Source organism: Elgaria multicarinata, chromosome 3, assembly GCF_023053635.1.
Source record: "Elgaria multicarinata webbii isolate HBS135686 ecotype San Diego chromosome 3, rElgMul1.1.pri, whole genome shotgun sequence".
Taxonomy (NCBI): Eukaryota; Metazoa; Chordata; class Lepidosauria; order Squamata; family Anguidae; genus Elgaria; species Elgaria multicarinata.
In genome coordinates, this window is record NC_086173.1 from 102,215,073 (window position 1) to 102,242,494 (window position 27,422).

Below are 27,422 nucleotides of genomic sequence, written 5' to 3' on the forward strand. Positions count from 1 at the left end.
TGTACAAAAAAATTCCAAGCTAGGTGAGCTGATTTGCTTTTGCTGGGTACTCCTTTTGCCCACAGAGATGGGGCTAAATGAGGGCAGAAGAAGGTGAGAAAGACTAAGGAATTAACCTATTCCTCTATCCCATGTTTTCCTTGAAGGACTGTATTTGCATGAAACTGCTCGTATGGCCATATTTTGTATTGATTACAAGCTGAATGACTTGCAACAGGTACAAACTGTATTACAAGGGGAAGATGAGACATGCATTCATGTTGGAACACCCAGCAAGGCTATTAACACCTAATTTAAAACAAAACAAAACAAAACATAGAGATAAATATATTTCCTTACAGAGGAGCTTTTCCAAAGGAATGCTGCTCAAAGTGACATACAAACAACAAGATTAGCAATAAAAACAAACTGCATTAAAATCCTTAACGATTAAAAAGAGAGGGAACTTTTAATTAAAAACCAAAACTACCAGTTGTCAGCTGGCAACAGATGGCATATAAGAGGTCCTTTCTGAGTTCTCTAAGAAGCAAAATCCAGGAACCAATGCCATCACCACTGTAAAGGCTCTGTTTAATAGTTGAGATCTCACCTGCATAGACAAAGGAACTGGAAACAGAGCCTCATTAGAACATTTTAAGTGTGGGAAAGTGCAAATTGAAGAAAGCTCATACAAATGTTTATTTTGTCACAAATACTTGGGTTAGGAAGCTGATTCAATGATCTCCAATAAATAGGTAAAACGCAGATGAGAAGTATTAATTGTGTAGTAGTGTTGGTGGTTGCTTATCTTAAACCTGAACCAAACATTTTTATTTAAAAAAATGTTTTTAAAAGGTTTCTTTACTGTTTCCATATATACTGTCAGAATGCCCAAAGCAAGGCAGAAATCAGAGAAAGAAATCCAATGTTCTTAGCAGGTTAAACTTTCAGCACAGAGGAGCAACTTTGACTGTACATACACACTATATGGCCAATTAACTTGCTGAGTAATATCCCTGTCCCATGATACATATTTCAGTGATTATACCAACAGTATTTGTTGTTTTGAATAACATACTTTTCTTGCAGTAAAGGTAACTTTTTCTACAACGAATTCAGCAAAATTAAATGATTAAATTAATACTTCCATAATAGATTTTAAGATAGAGTATTTCTGCTTGCAGAAGACAATGTAGAGTGCAGATTAATGGATTCTACATAAAATGATTTGTAAATTATTGATCAAGGCAATTAGTGATCTAAGTAATAATATCTCATGTTCACAACTTAGTTGAGAAGGTTCATATATCAAAAATGATCTTGAACAAATAATTCCATCAGATGCAACTTCTCCCATTGATGTAGCATTGTGACTGAAAAATCTGCAACTATTTCTCCCTTTTATGAAAAACTTTTGGATAAGGGATCCTCAGTGTTAGGACATGGCAACCTTTGCTCAATCTCTGCAGTTTTTTTTATTTAAATTTTTGATAGCATCAACATGAAGATTCTGTTTAACCCGAGCTACAGCTCATCTTGTTTTATAAGAAAAGAGGATTCATTAGTATTTGTAATTTCTGTCCTAACCCAATAGAAGTTGCTGACGTGCAGAATGTTAAATCCGGTTTGATCCCCAAGGCCTTTAATTGAATTCTCGATGGGGTTTATACTGCTCTCATTATCATAGTGTCTTAGTGCCTCCCATTATGCATTAGGCAACATTAACATCTGTCACATGTGGTTTTCTCTTTCTCTTCCAATAATAATAATAATTTATTTCTAACCCACTTCTCTGTTCTGATTGAGGCAGGGAACAACAGCAAGTATAAAATACATAAAATATTAATCAAAACACAGTATACATTGTTTAAACTTCCTAAAAACATACTAAAAGCATACTAAAAGCATCCTAAAATTCCACTGGATAGGCCTGCTGGAAGAGATCAGTCTTTATAGCTTTCTTAAATGCTAAAAGACTGTTAAGTTGACGAATCTCCTCTGGCAGGCCATTCCACTGTCTGGGAGCAGAAGGAAGTTCTTCCCAGAGGACCTGAGTGTGCGGGGCAGATTGTATGGGAGAAGGTGATCCCACAGGTAACCTGGACTCAAACCATGTAGGGCTTTAAAGGTGATAACCAACACTTTGTACTTTGCCTGGAAATTAATCGGCAGCCAGTGAAGAGATTTCAATTCCCCATTGAAGAGGAATTGTGAATATTGGGTACGTGCCCGTACATATATACACTCACTGATATATATGTACATGACACTAAATGTGGCCTGTTTGCCTAGTTCCCCTATTTTTGATAAAAATGCAGCAGCATTTATTTCCATGTGAAATTAATGTGTGGTCATGTACTAAACATGAGAGGTTCAGCCTCTTAATGTCATGCAAAAACTCATTCAGCATTGACTGACAGTTGCTGTGGAAACAATAACTTTGTCTTCACTGAGAACTGAAAACTTATCTTAATTAATCAGAGTAACTAACCAGTTAATGGGTTGATCACAGATTAGAAATAGCACGATTAACACACCCACCCCTCAGTGGCTCATTTGGGGGAAGAACCTGGTTCTAGGGCAAGGGCAACAGCAGGTCTAAATGAACAAAGAGGATTCACCCGGATGGAGGAAAGAATCTCTTGGGGTGTATTGATATTCTGTAATAGTGGCTTTTAAGATCAATTGCTGGTTCGATTTGTTGGTTAACACAGCACAGTTAATTACCTCAAATATGGCTATTCTTTATAATTATCTAAGTAGTATGCCCATATAATTGGCCCAACAGACTAAATGGAGAGGGACAGTAGCTCCATGTGATAGACCACCTGCTTTGCATGCAGGAGGCCCCAGGTTTGATCTCAGCACCTCCAGGTAGGGCAGGAAAAACTCCTGCCTGAAACCCAGGAGAGCCAGTGCCGGGGTCAGTGTCGACAATACTGGGTTAGATGGACCAATGGTCTGACCCCAGTATAAGGCAGTTTCCTATGTTACTATGTAACACTCATGGGCATGTGGCAAAATGTGTTTTGTAAATGAATATCAGCGTTGGTAAACAGCGAGATGAGCAGGCCTTAAGATGAGCTGGAGGTTAGCACGACTCATCCCCGGAAGTGCCATCAATGCTAGAGCTCAGCCTGTTAGAACACGCATGGCGCATCTGAACATTGCAAGTATCTATGCGGTTAAGCTTTAGTGATACTTGGAGAGATCGCGCTACCCACACGGGCTGGAGCCTCGCTTTAAAAATTAACTTCGGCGGAGAATACGTACGTTGCCTCGCTCTCCAAACTAACAGAGGCGAAAGACACGCGTTCGGCTCAGCCTGACAGCGTTCCCACCTCCGCTGTGTCACCATTTCGCTTCTCCCCACGCTCCTGCGCCTTATGTCCTCTTTCCACCAGTAGGTGTTGCCCTGTTACCATCTCACAGCCCTCCTGGAGACAATCGTGTTGTTTGCGGAATTTTACAGAATAATAATAGGCTTGCTTGGTGTAAATAAGCCTCCATCACCTCTTCCTCACCGAGCCCTACGGCTCACGAAGTCGCTTCGTATTTGCTTCCTTCAGTGTTTTTCTCTTAAAATAATTTAAAAAAATTAAAAATTTTGTGTGTTTTAAAAAAAGCGCTCTACGTAGATGCAGCAAAACACTCCGCTCTGAAGGACGCGCTCGTTCTCGCGTTGCTCTTTGTTCTCAGTCTCAACTCCGCAACACGAAGGAGATTCAGCATGAAACAAAGCAGTCAGTTCACCATGACGATTCAGGGGCATTACAACCTAGGGGAAGGTTTCTCTTAGCCAACCCCTTCTAGAAATTGGACTTGGAAGGTGAGGGGGGATATACGCTAGAAATATATATATATTCACTCTGTTTTGCACGCCGACAGCCAGTCTGCCTGTTCAAGCAAGTCACCCAAAGCACACACACCCCACCCGAGGTTCGGCAAATGGTCACGCCAAACCGCGGGCTTCCCGGCATTGTTTAGAAAGCTTCGCGCCCTCATTACCCCAGCCAAGTGGGGACTCCTCTGGCCCTTCACTTCAGGGCTCTGTTTCTGTGAGGCTGGCGACGAGCCCCAAGAAGCAGTGGCTTGTTCTTCCATTTTTTGCGCAAGGCTTTGTGAACCGAAGGAGCCTTACTCCGTCTCTTCCCCTCAGGGGGCTACCGCCATTCAGCTCCATTATTCCCTCCCACTGCCACGAGAAGCATCCCGTTCTCCTCGCTTTCCCCGCCTGCTGCTCGCGGCCAGGTGTCCCAGCGCACGTGCTCCCCCTCCTTCCCCGTGCCCCTCCCTCCTTCCCGGCGGCTGTCTCTGCCGGGACCGGGTTGGGCCGGCCGGGGCGGGGAGTCACATGAACAGGCGCCAGAGCCTGCCCTACACGGTTGGCGAAGAGCCTTGCCTGGGCCCGGGGGCGGCGAGACCTTTTATGTCCGCTGGCCCCCTCCCTTCCTTGCTGCTCGTTGGAAGAGGGAGCAGCAGCAGAGCGACCACCTGTGAGGAGCATGCGCCCAACGCAGGTAATAGCCAGCCGCTGCTTACGGAAGCTTCCTCAAGCTCTGTTCCCACGCTTTTCTCTCGCCTTGCCTCCCCCAACGCACAACTGATGCGCCTCCCAGGTGCAACTTAGCGCGGGCAGGGGGCTCTTTGTGTAGAGAGGGGGGGTGGACCACTTTCCTTCCCATACTTGCCTCTACCCACAGAGGAGCTGTTTGGGATCATGTAACTCCAATTTGATCTACTTCCCCCTCATTGGGCTACCATGGAGTTTTTGCCAGCTCACCGTCCTGTTCCTTTAAGCAAAACAACACCAGGTGAAACTTTCCCCATCAGTGTGATCCTGAGGAAACTCTCCCCGTCACATAACTTCCGAAGAGATTATGGGCCCTCTGAGGGTTTAAATTTGGCCACCTTAGGTAGGATTGAGGGGGGAAAGTATTTTAGCCGTTTGCTTGACAGGATGGTTAGGGGCCTCAGTTACTGTCAGAGAGTGAGTACATAGTCCTACTAGACTCATTTATTGAGTTGCTTCCCTTCACCCTTACCTGGGGATCCTTCTGACTTTAATTCCTCTGCTCAGATGAAGTAGAAACACATTCAAACCAAAGTGTTGATAGTGATTTTCTTTTAATTTTATACATTGTAGAGGAAGGACAGGGGGGACTTGTTCTCTTATTCTGCTAATCTATATAGTTCATTTAAGTTTTTGTTCTTGGTCTTTGTTCTGTTTTTTGTTTCATTAAAGGGTGTTCTAATATATTAGCGGTGACTAATTTCTACAAAGAGGTGTTCTGGCTTTGAAGTCACATCTCTTGACTTGAAAGCCCCATCGCTTCATGGCAGATGAGAATGGGCAGGCTTTGGTTATTCACGGTTGAAGGAGAGAAAATCTATGCACGTGCTTATAAGGCACTCTTTAGGAGTTTCGAGGTGAAATCCTGGAATTTAACAAATCTTAAGGCCAATAAATATCTTTTAGGCAAGACTACTTGTAACCAGATTTCACATGGAAGATTTGGCTCAAAAAGAAGATTGTAAGAATTGTATGTGGATCAATGTAGGATTTTACGTTTCCATAACATAGGGTGTAAGTGGCTCTTCCCTTGCTTTCCTCACAATGCCTGTGGTGACCTTGAGATGTTTTCAAGCAACATCTTCCCCAACCTGTATAGCACCAACATAGGAAGTTGAACAGGAAGTACTTCAAAGCCAGTGTACTTCTTAGGATGCTAATTTGGTGCTACAGTGACTGGATTGGTACTGCCGTTGCTTAGCTCCTTATGCTGATCATGGTTACTCTTTTTGGATTAGTAATGATCAGTATAGGTAGTAAAATTGTCCCCATTTTGCTTGCTGCTGGTGGTAATAATATATACCCTTTACATTTCTGTACTTGGAACTCAAGGAAGCTAAGAATACTAGCATATCAGTACAATACAACACGTCAGGCACAATGGGTGATTCAGCTCACCAATTCTCACAAACACTGCTGTCTGGAATCAATCTCTCGTGAGGTCTTGCATTGTTTTCTATCCTCATGGAGATGATTCACTAGTTCTTAGTGCAGGCCCACTGAAGTATTCAAATCAGATGGCTGAATTTTGCTGATGTGAGCCTTCATACCAATTCTGAAACTGTAAAGCTAACACCTTTTTTGCTTAATAACTTCCAAATAGTAGTTTTTACTTTAAAACAGAAGGGCTGTCACTTTTTTCTGCTTATGCCTTTAACAAGTGCACTATAGTCAGAAATTTGACAGTTGAAGCACTTTTTGCATGGAATGCAGTGATAAGCAATACTTCACCTGTTGAATTTTTGCCTGTTGTACAACTGCAGAAGGCACAGGCACACTGATAGAAAAAAAAAGTTAGTTTCCCTGGGTCAACCTAATTGCTGTACACCTAGCATGCCATGAGACTACTAGGTGAATTGCATTTCTTAGTGTCCTGGAGCCACTTAGTGTCCCATAGCAGAACCAGGGAAGAAATGAGAATGAGAAATTGTCCATCATTCTGCGTCTTTATAGTTAACCTCCATTTCTCTTAACTTTTGTTTCAAAGGAGATCAATTGATGAAATCCTAGGAAATGGATCCAGTCTGCTTGAAAGATTTGCTATGAACTATTTGATGGAGGCATCTTACAGAAAGCAGTAAACTAGTGGGGAGTGGGGATGACTGGCACCCATTTTTTCTAAACGTGGATTTTCTGCCTGCTATGGAACAAAGCGAGAGTCAGCAGGGCCCCCCACCAGAGAGTCAGGAGGGCAGCAAAAGCAATGCAAGACCTTTGCCTGGGGGAGCCGTTCCTGTCAAGGGGGAAATAAAGAAATACGCAGTTACCGATGACTACAAAATCTCTAAGCGGGTGCTGGGTCTCGGAATTAATGGCAAAGTACTGGAATGCTTTCACAAGGTGACAGGGCGGAAATGTGCTTTAAAGGTATGTAGAGTTATTTTTGCCTTATTTGATTCTGATGCAGTTGTCTTCCCTGATGAGGCTCCAATATTCCAGAAGAGTTCATGTTAGAAATTCTAAACTACATGTAGAGAAATCTTATGTTGTTCAGAGCCCAGTTGTTCCAAGCAGTTGTTGCTCCTCTAAGTTGTCCCTGGATTAGTGTTTTAAATTACTAATTGTAAAATTGTTTTGCTCCTTGGCGTGGGCTGAAATATGCTTCCTTATTCTTCTCCCCACCCGCCCCCATGTGAGTCAGATAGTGATTTGAATACTGAAGCTACACTGTAGCGAACCAAGAAAACATTGCTGGAGTTTAGCAGTGCAAGAGATTGAGCTCAAAACTCGCCAAAACGCATTTCCAAAATCATTCTGGTGTGGATTGACATCAAGGGCATTAGAGGCAGGATCTACTACACTACTGCTTTAAAATGGTTTATAATGGCATTGACAACTCTTGGGGCCCAGGATACACTCCATAAACACTTTTCAAACTGTTTTCGAAGTGTTGTATCTGAACTCTGGCCAGATCTACACCAAGCAGGATACAAGGACTCCTGCCTATTAGGACCATGTTTAGTGTAATGGCATATTTTTGTTTTGTTTTGTTAAAACTAAGCTAATAGACGCTTTCAATGTTGCAGTGTAACAAATGCTGCTTCAGGATTATACATATTTTTTCATACATGGTGGTACTTAATATGAAAGTGATCTTCACTGGAGGGGCGAGTGTGTGGAGCCTCTATATTGTTAATCCTTTCCTAATGATTGGTAATCCATTGCCACACTTTAAAGGCACAATCCTAAACACATTTAGACAGAAATAAGTCCTGCAGTGTTGCTGGCTGGAGAATGCTGGGAATGTTAGGCCTTTTTTCTGTCTAAACATACATAGGATTGTGCCCAAAACCACTTTTGGGGGGAAGTAGGGTCAGGAAAAAAAGTTTTTTGTTACTTTTCAAAAGTGTTTTCAACAGGTGATGAGAATAATTAAGTTTGCATATATTATTGAGAGGATAAACATCCTGTTAAATGGTACATTTATGCTTGCAGAATTGACACTGATGATAAAACAAGGTTGTGATTAACAGGCTAGGCTGGATCCTTCAAAGCAGCTTGGGATGGTGAGAATAAAATCGGAGGGTGGTGTACAATGTACTCTCTCACCAAATTTAATCTTTAATTAAAAAAAACCCCACGTGGCTTAATTGCCACGTATATACAAATAGAAGGTGTAATAGAAGTGGAATATACTGATTTGCTTAGATTAGCATGAAGAGGTGGGAGGGGAAGTGCAGAATTATGTACCCCTCTGGAATTGCCCACATTCTATGAACATGGCTGTGAACAAGATGGGGGCAGAGTAAATTGGACTGCAAAGAGGAACAACTTTCTGCATTTTGCTCTTCTTTGACTCCCAAAGGGCCAAGAGGTAGGAATGATTGTGTTGGCTATTGGTAGGAAGAGGGGGGGGGGGGAGAGAGAGAGAGAGAGAGAGAGAGAGAGATCTTTGGAAATGGAGAGACTGGTTGCATTCAAACTGAATACCAAACCATTATGCGCCATCATCCTCTATACCTGAAGATTAGACATTAGATGCTTCTCTCCCCATTTCCCTACCTGCCAATTTCTGTCAAACCATGTTTTGCTCTTCTGTCAGAACTATAGTTTGACAAGATAAAAGGATGGAATAGCATGGAGAAAGAGGAGATTGCTTGTTCTTATAACAACAAAACATGGGGCAGTATCCAGTGCTGCCCACAATGCTAGCACAATGGGAAGCTAGCAGATCCTGCAGTGATTAGAAATGAATGAAAGACTTGTTTTTGGAATGGGTCAGGTCAACAGAGCTTACAGAAGGGAGCATTTCCAGTTCTTTCTAGGATGACTGTTGGCGGCACTAGTTCCTGTTGTGCAAAGGGTGGGTACCGCTAGTACAACAGAAAAGGCAGGAGTGCTGTGGTAGTATTGGATACTGCCATTGAGTTGTATCTAATGTTCTACTTAGAGTAGATCCATCAAAATGAATGGAACAAGTTAGACTAACATTGGATAAAACTATGACATTACATCTGCAGTGTCGTCCAGGGAGGTTGTGTGCTTGTATGTTTGTATGAATTTCATACTGATTGAGACTAACCTTTGGCAGAAGGACTTTTCTATTTCAAACAAGGTAATTTTAATCAATAATATGTTTAATACTTCTTAAACTGTTTGGTGCCAAAATTGTTTTCTGAATTAAAATTATTTTTAAAATGCTCAAATTGATAATTATTTGAAACTGCTTTAAAACTGAAGGGGCAGAATCCAGTGTTGCCCAAGCAGATTTCCACTCGCATTATGAGATTTTTTTTCCTCCCCTCTGCAGCCCCCATGCCCTCCCAAAATTTGCTCCAGAGGCTTCCTCAACCTTCTGGAGCAGATTTTGAGGGTGTGGGGAAACTACGGTAGGAGAGAGAATCACCCCTCCCCGTTCTGCTGAAAGACATTGTTAGATCAGAAGGATGAGCTGAATGATTCTACACATTCTCTTACACCGATGGATTCTGCTGCGTATCCTAAAAATACCTTTGCTTGTTTCTGTTGAAGTCCTCCAATATCGCTCTTAATTTCAGCTGTCCACAGCACATGTTTTCACAGTACCATCCTATGCATGTTTATTTAGAATAAATTCTGAGAGAGAACCCATGGTTAGGTTGTGAACCCAAAGTTCACAACCTAATGACAAACCATGGGTTCTCTCTCAGAATTTATTCTAAATAAACATGTATAGGACGGTACTGTGAAAACATGTGCTGTGTACACTTGAGATCAAGAATTCTTTGTCATATTAACATTCAGGTGAGATTAGTGATGATCAGATACCTTCTTCTAAGCTTACTACTTGGCCAGATTGTGCATACTCTTATTTAGTCTTTATGTATAGTCAATCATAACTGCTTGCATATTTATTCATTTTTCTGACTAGTTCTTGCAGATCCTTCACTTTTTAGATCCTTGGGATGTTTTTTCACGATGCTAAAAAAGCACTTTACCATGGATTATATCACTTGTGTATGTTAATGTGAAATAGAGAGAGAGAGAAACTTTTAAATGTATATGCTAGTCAGTGAAGCTTTTTATCATCCAATTTGTGTATATGAGAAATACATAACCTAATATATACATGATTTATGAAAACTGCCTTGTCATAGCAAAAGTCTTGTATTTTTGATCCTTTAATGTCACATCCAGGATCCTTGTCCATACATGTTGATGACAATAATCCCTGAACAGAATTGTGCTACCTTGTCACTAATTCCCACCCAGCATTTGTAATTGAAGATACTGGCCAGGATGGAAGGAGGCTGAAAAGCTTTTCAATTCATATTCAAATTGCAGCTGCTTAGTATACACATAGTATTCACAACAACTTGTAGGAATTTCACAAAATGAACAGTATTAAAAGGGTACAATAGAAAAAGTGTTTTTCATTAGTTTGCTTTTAGAATAATCATTATTATATTAATAATATAAACACTATGAACATTTAAAACCCAACCTAATTCTAACTTCCACTTCCATCCTTAATAGACAGGGAACACTAATATTTTGACACCAGAAATTAGTTTATCATCATACCTGTCTTATTTTCTTTATTTTTAGGATTCTGTTGAGCCAGTTTACAATCCCAGATAGTTCTAGATGAGTTCTTAATACTTTATTCATCAGTAGCTTCCCTCTAGAGTCTTTACTTTTTAAAAACTCTAGAAAAGCTTACCCATTGCTTTTTAAAAATGTCATCTGAAAGTGAGCTCAAACTATTAATGAAGGAAAATTGTTGAAGGGACACTCAGAAACCAAGAGCAGTAAAATATAGATGCTTTCATTTATTCTTTGTGTATTCATATAGTAGGCGTGGAAGGATTCCATTTATTTATAAAGGTACATTGGTATACACACAACCAGATATTCTGTGCTGACACTCAATGTTACAAGCTACTGTTACCCAAAGTGGTTTCTGTTGTTGAGAATGCTAATTCAGAGTAGGTTTCCAGCATCACCAAATTCTCTCCATCAAACCTTTTCTGGACTTGGCAGATAGCTTCTCTTTGCCAAAAAGCTTTCTTTCACTGTGGGAACAAAATTGGAACAGTCTGGATCTGGACAGATTACTCAATGGAAAGAATTTTTACTCAAGTACTTGATGAAAAAAGGCTTTAAATGGGGAGAAAGACTTGTCCACAGAGCCAGATGTCATTCAACCACTGGCTGCACACACTAGTTGGGAGGTCCCTGTTGTTTCCTGTAGTTCCTGTAAGTGGAGCTCCTTAAAATTTCACTAATCATTTTTGTCTAAGAATGTAATATGTACCCTCCCCAAAGATACTGTAGGAGCTTTAATAGTGGCTTCAGTTATTTTCTTAAAGTGTTAAGTAGTTTGATTTACTCTGCTTGGCATAGCAATTATCTATGCACTTAGAAATGCTGTCAACTTTGTTTTTGTTTGAATGAAATGCCACACACACTGCTGCTTTAGTCTAGAAAACCCAAACTGGTTGCTTGTTTATTAGCCAAACCATTTGAGTGGCAGTATTTCCAGTGGATGGACTGCATGGATTTAAAAGGACAGAAGGGTAAACATGTCTAGTTCATGCCACCCACAACAAGGCGGTCCTTGAATCCGATCTTTCTTTGTGACCCATCAATACCTTTTTAACATGGTTGAATTGTCCTGTGATAATATGGTTAAAAGAGAGTGCTTTTTGCATTTTTTGCACTTTCATGTACATAGAAACTCTCCAACTCCCCTCCACCCTCTTCTTGCTTGGGAATAAACTAAAATCCTGAATAGAATGTTAAGGCCAATAGTGAGTGACCCCAAACATTTAGCCCCTTAGATAGTCCTTGAATCAACATTAAAGATTAAGCCACAGGAAGCAAAATAAATTGGATTATTTGTTTCATAGGGAAATTTTGATTTCCCCCGCTTCAGTTGACAACAGTTAATGAAATGGCAACTAATATTCTGTGACACATGAGAGAAGCATTTGCAGCAGGGTCTCCAAGCTTTTTGGGCTAGTTGATACATTTAGATTTTTTAGAAAGTGTCATAGGCCTGGTTCAGCCAACACGCTAAACCATGCTGCTTAACCACAAAATGGTTAAGGGAATGCATGCATTCCATTAACCTTTTTGTGGTTAAGCAGCATGGTTTAACGTGTTGTCTGAACCAGGCCATTATAAAATAGCTGCCATTGGGAGTGGTAATGGATGCCTTGGTAGGTGCAGCCAGTCACAAAATACCTATTTCATAGAGAGGCAATACTGATGAGGCTAAAAGATGAGTAACTTGCTTAAGAACTTGAACATAACAGAGGTGGGGCCTGAACCTGAGCCCACAATGCTGTCTGTCCTATTCAGGATCCCCCCCCCCAACACACTTCCCCCCATACTCCCAGCACACATATTCCACCGCAGTTTCTCATCTGACTTTCTTCAGAAGTGCACCCATCCACCCAAATTACCTACAGTAACTACTATTGGTGCTGAGAAAAGAATACTTTGAAAAGTATGCTTCCTTCTTGTGTGACTAACCATCAAATGTATTAGAATAACCCTGTAGCAAAACATTCTTTTCAAAGCAGTTACTCAAAGAAACACTCTGGGATTGTTCACACAACACACTAACCCACACTCAGTGGTGGAGTGTGGGTTGTTTTGAACTATGAATTGTTTGTTGAGCCATAGTTTAGCATGTCTGTATGCAACACATTTTTTGCAGGGTGGATTGTTGTGTTGCCTGAACGCAGCCAGGGTGACTTTTTAACCACCCTGAACATCCCAACAACAAACCATGGGTTCTCAAGGTGTATTGTTCAAGAAAATAAGCCACACTGCATGTTAACAAGCCACCCTGGCTGTGTTCAGATGATTCAGCATGGGTAGTTTTGTGCAAACAAACCACTCTGAGGCCTTCTAGTTGGTTTGTTGAGGGTGGCTTACTGTGACATCTGAACCTGGTAACATGGTTTTTCCTAAGGGGCTACAGAGCCTGTCTTGCCATTTGCGATCTTACCAGTGTGCCTCCTTTGCCAGCAATCGTCCCTCCACCAATGCTGAAATGGTACTTTGGAAAGACCATAACTCAGTTGCCACCGTCTTTTCTTTTTCAATGCTTAGAAGTACCCAAATGGGATTATGATGATTTTGCCTGGCCTCCATGTGTGTTCTTGCCTTGTCAATTTCCTTGTATGTTACAGTTGTCAAGTGAAGCACTGAAGTGGAGTACCCAGACAAGAAAATTGACAGTGCGAGACTACTTAGAGGGTAATCTGCGCTCACTTGCAAAGAACCAGGATAAAATAAAGTTACAATCCCATTTCCTTACTTCTGAAGCACTGGGGGAAGAAAGGTAGTGAATGAAGTAAATCCATCAAAAAGGAATAGTGATCGGAATGGGAAGGGGGGAGGCTGTAAAGTTTACTGACATAGGGATGAGAATATAATAGAATCACAGAATCATAGAATAGCAGAGTTGGAATGAGACAGGTTGCCACATAAAGGACACTAGGATATGTGCTGGTTGCAGGCTGGAGGACTAAGGGGAATAGAAGCCATGCCAAACTACCACTCACCTCTTGGTGCTGTCAGGAGTAATATTGGTTGTTCAGAGAGCAAGCAATCCAACATGACTTACTCTTGGGGTGGTTTAGTGTGCCATGCAAACCTACTAACAATATAGCTTCCTACAAAGTGCAAAATACATAGTGAGAATTAGGCAACATGGTACTCAAAGACAGCACTGCCCCTCCCCCTGTGCTCACAAAGTGTCCTGCTGGGTTTTTATTTTTATTTTTTAATTTACATTTTTGAGGGGTGGGGGTACATTTCAAAGTAAAATACTGGCACTCTTCTGCACCCTGTCCAAATTTCCAGTCAATCGGAGTTTATCACACTACACCTCCACCATTTAAACTGGATTCCACTGTGGTCACAGTAAAGCTGTGGGAAGCTTTAAACTGTTAAGCACTTGAAATATTTCACTTTAGAGTTGGTTGTAATTCATTGGCAGGAGAGGCCATGCTAATCAGTATCAAACCAGCCAGAACAACTTTTCTTGTCTTGCAACAAGGAATAAATTATCTTCCTGAAAGGGAGACATTTTTGATCCCTTGACAATCAAAGGAGACTTCAGGTATTCTGGGAAACTACACTGTCCTCATTAGCAAGGCCAAAATTTGGACAGGGCACAGTCAGTTTGCTGGAGGCGACTTCATACACTCAATTATCTTAGAAAGAATTAATATATTTGTAGGAAATACTCATTTCCTATGATGTGTGAAGTGCAGTGGAAAAACACTCCATACTTCTCATGTTATGTTAAACATGCATCTTCCTGCAAGGTGATTATTCCTGTAGGAAACTATAGTGTGTGAAACAGCTCTTGAGTGTCTCTGTAACGAATGTAATCAACTAGCCTGCCTGGAATATTTCAAGTACCTTTATTTTAAAAAAACACCCAATGTTATTGGATACTTCTGTACTGGCTGATGGTTGTGGAGACTAATTAAGTAAATCTCAGTCTTTTAAAAAGGTTTTACAGAAGTTAAATACTTTGCTAATTATGTTGGGCAATCATAGAATAGCAGAGTTGGAAGGGGCCATCAAGTCCAGCCCCCTGCTCAATGCAGGAATCCACCCTAAAGCATCTCTGACAGATGGTTGTCCAGCTGCCTCTTGAACGCCTCTAGTGTGGGAGAGCCCACAACCTCCCTAGGTAACTGATTCCATGGTCGTACTGCTCTAACAGTCAGGAAGTTTTTCCTGATGTCCAGCTGGAATCTGGCTTCCTTTAACTTGAGCCCGTTATTCCGTGTCCTGCACTCTGGGAGAATCGAGAAGAGATCCTGGCCCTCCTCTGTGTGACAACCTTTTAAGTATTTGAAGAGTGCTATCATGTCTCCCCTCAATCTTCTCTTCTCCAGGCTAAACATGCCCAGTTCTTTCAGTCTCTCTTCATAGGGCTTTGTTTCCAGACCCCTGATCATCATAGTTGCCCTCCTCTGAACACGCTCCAGTGTAGGTGTATCGTTATTGTGGAGCACACCTGAAAGTATAACTAGTGCTTAGATAGGTGTTTAGTTTGCTACATTCTGATGATGCTTTGGATGCCCTTTGTTGGAGTGTATAGGTGTTGGGGAGGATATAAATGACTTAGATATTTCTAAACTAGCTTGTTCCACGGTCCAAGATAGTCGATAAAAAGAGTGGCTCTTTCTATAACATTTTAAAATACAATAGTGGTGTTGACTGCCTTTAAAAAAAGGGAATTACATATTAGAGCTCAAGTAAATGGATGCTAACTCATCAAATTTGCAAAGTAGAAATGCAGGATTTGCAGGTGGTGAGGAGGAGAGTACTGCATAACCACAAGGTGTCTTTGTAAAACAAGCCACGCTGCTGCTCCCTTTTTATGTTATTTTCCAATCTGCCAGAAAACTGAAACAAGTTTACCCAGACTGATGACTTAACAAAGCCTCAGGATGATCAAGATATTTTTCTACAACTTTGAGCACTTTTGAAAAACTATTGAATGAAGTTCTATTTGTCTCTCTCACTGTATTTGTTGGTGTGTGTGTGTATCTGTCTGTCCATCTATTAGACCTAGATCTAAGGTAATCCATTCTTCTTAAGAATAAGAAGGCCAAACTACATGTTTCACTGGGAGCTCCATGCTTGATCTGATTACTTTTTTATTATTAATGCAGCTACAATTTTTATGTGTCGGTGGGGAGGTGATGGTTTGATCAGATAAATAGTTCTGGAGCTGGGGGTATTTATTTATTTTTCTTCTCCATGTCATTTTCCCAATTTAAATCACCCTCCCCCCCTTAAGCTGCTATTTGATCCATGGGAGAAAAATACAGGCCCCTGCACAATGTCTCTGTTTTTCTTGTCATGGAGCAAATGGTGTTGTGGGGAAAAGTGTTAAACATTCCCAACCCCTGTGCCATTTCCTTAAGCAAATTAACAGCCCTCTTGTGACTTCATTTAGTGAAAAGAAGGGGAGATCAATCATGTAACTCCTGGCTTACTGTGTAGCTTACTCCTGAGAGACACATGCTTCTCCATTAACTATGATGGAACCCACTGATTGAGGATGTCATCATATATTACAAACAAGTTTCAGAAGAGGAAAGATTAGTGTCACATTTCCTCAGTAATATGTACACCCTGGGATTTTGTTCTCTGATACCTGTATGTTGGCAATCAACTTTTTGAGAGCTATGGAGTAATCAATAGAGGTATTCTTTACTGTAATTATTTATGATACTTACTAGTAGAAACGAACCCAAATGGGGTTCTCATATTGAGTGTCAAAATGTAGGGGGAAACCACATTTTTATGTATTTAAGTTCTGGTGTAGTTGTCACCACTTAGAGGGCTGAGAGTTCAGTTGGTTACATGAAATAGAATAATATTTAAAGAATCTCTTAAGTGAAGTAATTTTTTCATGGATGTAAGTGAGCGGTTTATACAACACCTTGTACTGAGAAGTGCATTGAAAATGGCAGTCATCGTGCTGCTTCCTATCAGAATGCTTTTCAGATGAAATGGGATAGTCTTTGTGTTATTAAAGTACTGGCATCGTTCAAACTGCTGGAACTATGTATAATTCCACGTAGCCATGGCCGTTCACTTCCCCCTCTTCCCTCCCCATCCCCTTTTCCTCATGTTTCATGTCTTTTTTAGAATGTAAGCCTGAGGGCAGAGACTGTCTTCTTTACTTATTGATTGTAAGCTGCTCCAGGAGCCTTTTGGGTTGAGGTGTGGGATAAAAATATAAATAAATAAATAAATGTTTTTGCCATGATAAGAGGTTATTCCAAGCCTATTTAAATGCTACAAATCTCACATGGAAGCAAATTCCCCATGTTGGCAGCCATAATATATAAAAGGCTTTGACCCTATGCATTGGCTTATGTACATGCAACAACTGAATGTCAGAGCAGCCTATCAACCGGGATATAAAATGCTGGAGATCAGATTCTATATGCATATAGGATATGGGTGTAGCTATGCCTGCTGGAGAGAACCCTGACAATGATGAATATTGTTTCATGATGTCCCTGTTAGAGCTGTAATGTTTCGATCACCCCTTATTGGCTAAGCTTCCTGGTTCTAGATCACACTCTACTGCAGCATCCAGGATTGTGGGACTGGCATAGATGTATCAAGTGAAGATGGAATAGCATAGCTGACCTCTTTACTGAGTTGGAAAATCATGAGAACTCCCTCCTCTTTTGTAATCAATTGAAACTCGGGACGCCCATCTTCCTCTATTGAAGCATACAAATTATCTGGATGGTGGTATTTTACACAGGCCTTCTAAATGTTTAAGATGATTCAAAGCTTTCTCAATGAGATTAAACTATAACTCTCTTACATTTTAATACATTGTAAATGCAGAGTGAAAGAACTATAGTTCAACATGCAAAGTAGCTGTGCACTTCCTATTATCTGACTCTTTACAATGTGGCAGCTCATGCTGGGATGTTAAACAAATTATGCTTAGGGAGAGATAGCAAGAAGTGGCAAATATATATAACACTTGTTTTTAATAAAATGTCATAGCAGAATGCTCACAGACCAGTTTGAAAGAGTTACATTTATAACGTCAATGAATAGTAATGAATGAACTAGCCAAATAGCCAAATATTTTTTAAAAAAATGTTTGCTCTTGGAGGTTCTTTGCATAATTAGTGTACCTGACTGTATATGTATGAACCCCCTAGAGTGTTTGTAATAACACATGCTCCCTACCTCAGTCACTTTTAAGAAGCTGTTTGCTTGCAGTGAGTTTCTACCTCTGCATATTCGACTTGAAAGCCATGCTATAATTTACGCAATCAGTTATCCTGAAATGGAACGGAAGCGAGGCAAGAACATCTAATTAAATAGGGCCTCTCTTTCTCTTTCTTTCTCTGACTAACCCCCAGAATATATCTATAGATTAGAAATACAAGCAAAGGGGTATTGTCCTCTTCACAAGAGCTGATCCAAATAGAAGGTAGCTGAAGCAAGTTTGCAGTCATCAGTTTAAAATCTGGTTGATAGCTGTGGGCTTTTTCTGTAAGAATATGATTTCTTTTGACACTTAAATCTGGGGGTGGGTAACTAAGACATTGGGACTTGACATTTGAGTTGTTCTGACTTTTTGGATTAGTTGGTTCACATTTATTTAGGGGTAAAGGTGATCAGAATGTGCTCTTAAAATATGAGGGAAGGGAAAGATACAGTCTTTGAAGGACCTAAGAAAGCTCCTGATATTTTCTTTCCTCTCTATTGAATTTTCAAGGGCATTATCATACCTTGCAATTCTTCATTTCTCATTCTTTACTAAACAATGGGAAAAGGAAAGTGGTTCAAAACCAATGACCTTTCCATGAACAAGATATTTGTAGGAAACTTCTTGTATTTAATAAGAATGTTAAATATTGATAATCCAGTAGTAATGTGAAATTAGGATCTAGCTGACCTATTTGTGTGCTTGTGTCAACCTAATGATCCTTAATGCATACTTATAAGTTGGTGAACAGTGGGAAGGGGAAACAAAGGATTTACTGAAGCACAGGAAAACAGTGGGGTTATCCTTGTGAGTAAGAAGAGTGTTGATCCCAGCACACCAATTCCATAGTGAGGCTTTTGCAGGCGCCTCTCTCTCTCTCTCTCTCTCTCTCTCTCTCTCTCTCTCTCTCATTTTTATTATTATTATTATTTATTTATATAGCACCATCAATGTACATGGTGCTGTACAGAGTAACACACACACACACACACACACACACGTTTCACAGTAAACAGCTAGTGACTTGAATACCTATCCTGTGCTGTACCTTTCCCCAATCTGATGCCCTGAGATGTATTGGATTACAACTCTCACTCTTAGGCACACACTGGCTGAGGATAATGGGGGTTGTAGTCTGACACATCTGGAGGGCCCCAGGTTGGGGAAGGCTGCTGTATAACCTTCACAGAGTTTGAAGATGCAAGAGCTCTGGTTCTGTGTAGTTGTTCTTTGGTACCTATTTACAGTAACACTTGGGACTAATTCTATCACATTAGCACTCCAATAACAGTCCTCCCTCTTATGTGCTTGATATTTTTTGTTTTTGTTTTAGGTACCTCAAAATTTCTATCCTGATTTCCCTTTTCAGAATCCATTTCTCACAGGGCTTTAGAGATTTCCAGTTCCCCACATGTTGCATTCAGTCAATGTGGCTTTGTCAAAAGCAGTCTGGTTGCCATGGCAACAGAGCTGTTAACACCAAAGATGTCATTGCTTGAAGGTAGGGAGAGAAGGGGGTGGTTCTGTGGCTCAGCTGTGTCTGCGCTGCACAAGCCCCTGTTGGAGCCACAGTACAGTACAAGGTGCCCATTGTCTCTCACGGGTAAAAGCCTTTTAAATATCTGTCCCCCTTCTCTTTCCTTTCAGATCAATTTACAGTCACATTTTGACATTTGGGGAGGGTGGAGGTAGGGCGCCAGCTTGAAATGCCGAAACTTCTTATGCTCTTAAGCAGGCCTACTTAAGGAGGATGCTCCTTTCTGACCAAATGGGAATTGTGTGTAAAGCACAGCACACTCACATGGCTGGATCCTGCATCCCTTGGTTTGTCTTATGTAGGGTTACAATCATGTGTGGAGTATATAACCACTAAAATCTCCTGAGCAAACATAGCAATCATGGAATAAGAGAAGATGTCCTTTTATGGATCAATAACTGATTAAAGAACAGAAAGAGAGAGTAGGAATAAATGATAAATTCTCCCAATGGAGGGATGTAAATAGTTGGTCCCGCAAAGATCAGCAGCGGGACTAATGCTTTTCAACCTATTCATAAATGATCTGGAATTATGAGTGAGCAGTAAAGTGGTCAAGTTTGCCTATGACACCAAATTATTTAGGGTAGTCCAAACACAAAGGGATTATGAAGAGCTCCAAAGGGATCTCTCTAAGCATCTAAATGGCAAATGCGGTTCAATGTAAACAAGTCTAAAGTGATACACGTTGGGACAAAAAATCCAGACTTCAAGAATGACCTGATGGGATCTGAGCTAGCAGTGACCATCCCTGACCCTAAGATCATCTTCAGTGGTCCTTCTCCAGGAACCCCTGCCAAAGGAAGTGAAGTGGATCCTACCAAAAAGAGGGCCTTTTATGCTGTGGCTCCCCAGTTATGGAGTGAGCTTCCCATAGAGGCTCACTTGGCACCTACGTTGTGCTCTTTATCAGCGCCCTTATTTTTCCAGGCTTGTTAGTCTTTCCGTTCTGTTGTTTTAAACCTCTTATTATATTTTAAATCTCTGTGTTGCTACTAGGTTTTATTTTGGTCTTACTTTTATACTGTAGTTTCAAATTTCAAATTTTATGTTGTATTTTATTATTTTAATTGTTGTGAACTGCCTAGAGAGCTCTGGCTATTGGGCAGTATAGAAATGTAATAAATAAGTTATAGTCCAACATATCTGGAGGGCACTTAGTTTGAAAAGGTTTAGAAAATCTCCAGTGGCTACCAGGGTGGTTCCCAAATTATGAAAAGTCCTTCCCAGAAAGGCATGGCTGGCACTTACATTGTAGCCCTTTTTGCATTAAATGAAACCCTTTTTATTCTCCCAAGCATTTCAAAAGCTTGTAAAGATCAGTTTGTTTATTTATTAAATTTCTATGAACAGTTTTAAGGTTGTTTTAAGACATTTTAAGATCGCCAGTGTTCAGTTTCCCTTTGTGGATATTATTTTATTGTTGTTAGCTTTATTTATTCATTTAGTTTGTACTATGGTGGGGGTTGTTTTAATCTATTTGATTATTTGGTTTTAGTGTTTTAACTTTCAATTTTGTAAACCGCCCAGAAGTCTATGTTGAGTGGGGAGTATATGACTGTTGAACCAAATAAATTAAATTAAATAAAAACAGCCATATCACGCCCTCAGCTCTTTTCTATAGTACCGAAGTAACATAGAGGAAAATAATACTGGTCTGCCTTTTACAGCTCTTGTATTGATGCTTCCACTATCTGCATTTAAGAGCTAGTAACTCCCTCACTCCTTTCTGTTATTCTGTAAAGAACTATGCACTGATGGCACTGTATACTTCGTTTTTAATCCCTCCCCAGCAAAACTACAAAGGACACCAATAACTGTCTTTAAAGGCCAGCTATGTACTTTAGCTCAACTTGTTTGCAGCTTCCGCTGCAGAGGTTCTTGGTTTAGGAACAGAAGGGCAGGTTCGATGATACTTTAAGCCACGGGGGTTTAATAAGCTACAGACTGTACCTTGTTTTTGAAATGCTCCATGATGCCCCTCCACACAGGTAGGCTAATAAGCTACAGTTCATAGTTTATTAAGCTACTGTGTGTAATTTGATTAATCCCCCTGCCCCAATGCAGTTCTCTCCCCAGAGCACAATGGTATCCTATCTTCCCTTGCATTGTTTAATCCTCCCCACTGACATAGCTGATTGAATTTGTTCCTTAAACCTCACTTGCCAAAATGTCAATGCTCATTCCCCCCCCGCCCCGGCCATAGTCATTGCTGGCATAGACACTTTAACATTATCCCAATACCGCTAAAGTGTAATTGCATATTTCCCCAATAAACATTGCTGACATAGATGCTTTAACGTGTCTCCAATATTGCTAAAGCGCAAAGGTGCTTGGACAGGTTCGTGCAACCAGCTCTGTATTGGATCCTTGCCCCACTTAGTTAATAAAAGTCAGCATGGATGGAACAGCCAGCTGGGCCATGGAAGTGATTAATGACTCTCTGCAAGATGGAGTGGTCCCAGGCTCTCTGAAAGAGGCAGTAGTGAGACCACTCCTGAAGAAATCTTCCCTGGACCCGGAAAAACTTAGTAACTATAAGCTGGTGGCAAATGTTCCATTCCTGGGCAAGGTTCTTGAGCGAGTGTTTGTGGGCCACTCCAGACTCTCTTGGATGAGAGTGATTATCTGGATCCATTTCAGTCAGGTTTCAGGCCTGGCTTTGGCATGGAAACAGCCTTGGTCGCCTGGTATGATGACCTATGTCAGGAGAAAGGTAGAGAGAGTGACTCTGTTGATTTTCCTTGATCTCTCAGCGGCTTTCAATACCACTAGTTTTGTCTGGCGTAACATACGCCGTTGTAGCATATCTTAAAGTTTATTAATTAAATATCATCGTGGGGGCACGGGCTGCTTAGAGGCTGCTGATACAGCACCGTCTGCCAGACCTGGGGGGCAGGGAGGTCGGGGGGAGGGGGAGCAGGTGTCCCCCCCTCCCCGGGGTTCCTGTCAGCCTTGGGCCGCCTGCCCAGCTCGCATGAGATTGGGCCGGGGCCTCGGCTCGCAGCAGGCGAGCGGCCTCCCACCCAGCCACCAAGGGCCCCGGCTGTGTCTCGCTCATGATCCGGACCCTCTCCCCAGGGTTTCTGTCAGCCTTGGGCCGCCCACCCAACTCGCATGAGATTGGGCCGGGGCCTCGGCTCGCAGCAGGCAAGCGGCCTCCCACCCGGCCACACCTCGCTCATGCTCCGGATCGTGGTGCTGCCCCCTTCGTGGGGGGGGGAGCGAAGAGGCAGAAAGGGGGGTAAGATTACCTTGGAAAGCCCAGAGGAGTTGGGCGAGGGGCTTAGCAACCTGTATCAGCTGACGTTACATGTTGTTACTGTTGCTTAGCAACCTGTATCAGCTGAAGCCTTTACGGAAACATACCTAAGTGTTTTATATAGAGAGATTTGCCATGGTATCCTTCTGGGACAACTGGCTGAGTTGCGAGTAGGAGTCCCATTGCAGTGGTTCCACTCCTACTTGGCGGGTCGGCTCCAGAAGGTGGTGCTTGGGGAACATTGCTGTGGATTCTCCATTATGGGGTCCTGCAGGGGTCAGTCTTGTGCCCCATGCTGTTTAACATTTACATAAAACCAATGGGTGCAGTCATCTAGAGTTTTGGAGTGCATTGTCATCAGTACGCTGATGACACACAGCTCTATTTCTCCTTCTCATCTTCATCAGGTGAGGCTGTGGACGTGCTGAACTGGTGTCTGGCTGCAACAATGAACTGGATGAGGGCTAGTAAACTGAAACTCAATCCAGACAAGACTGAGATGCTGTTAGTGGGTGGTTCTTCTGACCAGATAGAGGGTGTTTGACCTGTTCTGGATGGGGTTGCATTCCCTCTGAAGGAGCAGGTTCATAGCTTGGAGGTTCTCCTAGAACCATCTCTGTCATTTGAGGCTCAGGTGGCCTCAGCGGCATAGAGTGCCTTCTACCAACTTTGGTTGATGGCCAAGCTACGCCCCTATCTGGGCGGGGATAATCTGGCTTCAGTTGTCTATGCTCTGGTAACCTCCAAGTTAGATTACTGCAATGCAGTCTACATGGGGCTGCCTTCAAAATCAGAAGCTGCAGCTTGTGCAGTATGAAGCAGCCGGATGGATAACAGGAACCAGAATGTTCAAATATATAAGACCTACTCTGGCCTGCTTGCATTGGCTGCCTGTACGTTCTGAGCCCGATTCAAGGTGCTGGTTTAACCTATAAAGCCTTACCTGGCTTGGGACCACAATACCTGTCAGAACCCCTCTGCTCAACATCTAAGGTCCTCCTCCGAGTGCCTACTCCAAGGGAAACCTGGAGGATAGCAACAAGAGAGAGGGCCTTTTCAGTGGTGGGCCCCCAATTATGGAACAATGTCCCCAACGAGGCTCGCCTGGCACCAATATTGTTATCTTTTTGGTGCCAGGTCAAGTCTTTTCTCTTCTACCAGGCTTTTGACAGCATATGTTTATTTATTTATTTATTTATTTAATTACATTTATATACCGCCCCAAAGCCAAAGCGCTCTGGGCGGTTTACAACAAGCTCTCTGGGAGGTTTACAACATGTTGACTTTTTAACTTACCCAGAATAGTTGTTTTAATTGGATATTGTATGTAATCTGTTTTTATGCTTTTAAATTTTGTATATATATTTTTATGTTCAGTGTTTCAATCTTTGTAAACTGCCCAGAGAGCTTCAGTTATGGGATGGTATATAAATGTTAATATTAATATTATTATTATTAATAATAATAATAATAATGCATTTGCCCCCATAGACACTGCTGAAATAGACAATTTAACATGTTCCCCCCATCACTCTTTCATTCATTCACTAAAGCGCATTTCCCTTCCCATAGACACTGCTAAAATAGATGACTTAAGGTGTTCTCAACTGCACATTTCCTCCCATAGACACTACTGAAATTGCCTGGGGTAAGCTGTTTCTATTACATAGAAAACGCCCATGAGGAGCAGAGGAACAGTGATCTGAACTGTTCTTGCCGCACAACTCTGAAGGCGACCAAATAATCTGCAGTGACCTCTAGACAACATGAAAAACCCACATTGGGTTAAATAACCCCTACTGCAGACCATGTTTTATCAGAGTGGGTTTGGCCAAATAAGCCATCGTGGATTTGAAATATTCCTGAGAGATAACACGATAACCCATGATGGGTTAAATAAATCATTGGGGTTTATTTAATCTGTCATGGGTTCTCATGTCAGGTTACACTATCTGTCAATCTAGTCCAATATTGTCTACTCTGCCTGGCAACAACTCTCTAGAGTTTCAGGCAGACGTCTTTCCCATCACCTGCTACTTGGTGATGGCTTTTCAGAGGCTTTTATATCACAATCCTCCTCCTTCACATACAGGTGTCCAGATAATGTTGTATCCACAGGTAACCCTCTGTTGATTTCCCACTGCTTCCTCCATCTTTTTCCTTACCACAGATGGTAAGGAAATAAAAAGATTGAACTGCTGCCTATAGTGCTAGGAGCCTTCTGTCTGTTAGCACCCCTGATCCGTTTTTAATTGGAGATATCAGGGCTTGGACCTGGGACCTTCTGCGTGTGCTCTAGCAAATTCCGTAGCCAAACCTGCTTCTTACAAAACCCAAAGTCCCCCAAGCAAGAGAAACTTCAGGCTGCACTTGCACACTTTAGGGATTCTGAAGGATGAGAAACAGCAATTGAGGGCAATGCGCAGGCACAAGGAGACTATACACAGAAAGGGGGAAAGGGGGAAAGCCAATGTGAAGAATCTGAGCCCATGCCTTTATAATAGTTAAGATTTCCAAAACGCTTTGCTGATTTTAAAAGGGGGGGGATAGACAACATAATGAGACAGCCATGAATGCACATGTCCACATTTCTAAATATGCATCGAGGGATAAATAAAGTTGACAGTATTAGGAACACTAAGAGAAATATGCACACAAGATAAATGGTGGCAGAAAACCTTGGGGAAACATAACATATCCGATTTAAGTCTCCAGCAATTAATAACAGTCCAAAAGAGAATGATATGAAGGTATGGAGCCAGGGGGATTCTGAGGAAAAAGAAATTCAACACATTTTATTAAATAACCTGAAGAAGTAGTAAATGAAAACACCAACACAGCAAACAAACAAAATATCCTTGCAGGGAAGTTCCTGTATTTGTAATATGAAAATTAAATATTGGCTTTCCAGTAATATTTAGGCCTTATTATCTGCCCCGTTGCAGGAACGGTTAGTTGGAACCCCCCTAATGGTATTGAAAATGATTTAAATATAAATGCTTCAGAAGGGATATGTGGGGTGGAATGAAGGATGGTGGCAGGAAAAATGCAAAAAGCAAAACAGGACTATCTAGGCCAATGGAATACTTAATAATGAAGGTCTTATAGGGCAGTGAAATCCTTGATAGAAATTTAATTGTCCCACTAGTCCTCAGGTCTAATTACGATACATAGTGAGGAATGTGTACACCATTTGAGGTATCTGGATCAAACAGGAGCCAATATTGCATTTATTATCAAGGGCAGGGGATTTGGCTGAAAGTCTGTTCTCTTGTTTCATCAAAAGATCCATAAACTCAAGGTGCCTGTGGAGGTTGCACCTATTCTAGTAATTGTTCACTGAGACCCGCCTCTCACTTTACTATGGAACTGAACTCATTTATTGTTTTGGTGTACTTAATCTTTAACAGGAAATGACCTCTTGTATCCTATTCTCCCTTGTAAAAGGTTAATTAAAAGGTGCCCTGTTTGCTTCATGAGGAAGTAGTGCAGTAACCAGGGAGTTTCATCTGTGTAAACAGGAATTGAATTGCACTGTGAATCTGTTTATTTTATTGTTTAGGTTTTTTTATTATTGTAAACTGCTCCAAGGGCGTCTGACAGTTGGACAGTATATAAATTTAATTAATATGTGAAATAATGCAAGCTTAATAGTAACAATGTTTTCAATAAAATCAAAAGACAAAGTTTGTTTGAAGTTAATGTTTCAAGAAATTTGCTAAAATTGAAAAAATAAAAGCATTATTACAAAGAAATAGTATTTTTGAAGGAAAAGATTATTTTTATTTATTTTTTAAATGCACACTACAAAATATATCAGTGGAATAAAGTTTGAAACAATAAATAACTATTATAGAGGAGTTTTTTAAATGTAAAATATATGTGTTAATAAAAGTTCAAATGTAATATTTATAATACAAATAATGTTTACAAAGTGTGAAGGGTGGATTTTTTTTAGAATTCTTAGAACAAAAAATGATTTCACTATATACATTGTTCTGGTTCATATATAAAAATAAGCCGTCGTTTAATTAAATGTGGTTTGTTGAATCGTGGGTTGGTATTACATGAGAACCTGGAACTATGGATTTTTTTCTCTCTTTTTCTTTTTCCCTTTACTCTTCCCTTTTCTTTTTCTTTTTTTCCTTTTTCCTTCTTTCCCCTTTTTCCCTGGATGTAATGTTTTATGTAATGCTTTTATGTCATGTATGTTTGCAAAACAATAAAAATTATTAATAATAATAATAAGAAGAAGAACCTAGAACTATGGGTTAAGTATGGGTTATTAACCACGAACAACTCAGGAAGAAAACTCATGGTTTGTTACTGGGTTATGAACTATAGCTTGTTTAAATCATGGGTTGTCATTATATGAGAACCCAGAATCGTGGGTTGTTTTGCCAATCTATAGGTATTGGGCAAGAGTGGTAAAAAAAAAAAAAGCTTCTTTATATGCCAGTACTGCAGTGCTGCAAAGGCAGTTGAGCTACAGTGAGGGAGTGGAAGAAGTAGGAGGGAAACAAACCACCCAGGGACAGAGAAAACAAAGCATGGTTTATTTGATTGCCTGCTGAACAAATCCTGGGTAGGGCAACAAACCATGGTTTAAATGAACCACAGGTTAGCATTATGTGCAAACCAGATCATTGTGCCTCATGCCTTGGGACCAATTGTCAAAGGGGTGTCACGGTGGGAAAAACAAAGAGATCCAGTCCTAATCTCTCCTATAATACAAAACAATGCTGTGTAGATAAATCCCCTAAAGAGACATGTTAAAGAATTCAGTCTTAAAAATAACATGCCAGGCTATAAAACTATTTTATAGGAAACCTGTAACGTTCACTCCTGCTGAAAGTCGAGA

General features: G+C 41.0%; 1 protein-coding gene across 1 annotated transcript in view; it reads left to right on the forward strand.

The window, feature by feature from the left end:
- Positions 1-4,444: 4,444 nt before the first annotated feature.
- The window catches only part of MAPKAPK3 (MAPK activated protein kinase 3), a 79,011-nt gene continuing 56,033 nt past the window's right edge, over positions 4,445-27,422 (forward strand). The window contains exons 1-2 of the mRNA XM_063121108.1: positions 4,445-4,499; positions 6,540-6,919. Coding sequence (XP_062977178.1) covers positions 6,695-6,919 — 225 coding nt within the window. The 5' untranslated portion in view covers positions 4,445-4,499; positions 6,540-6,694. The remainder of the gene's footprint in view (positions 4,500-6,539; positions 6,920-27,422) is intronic.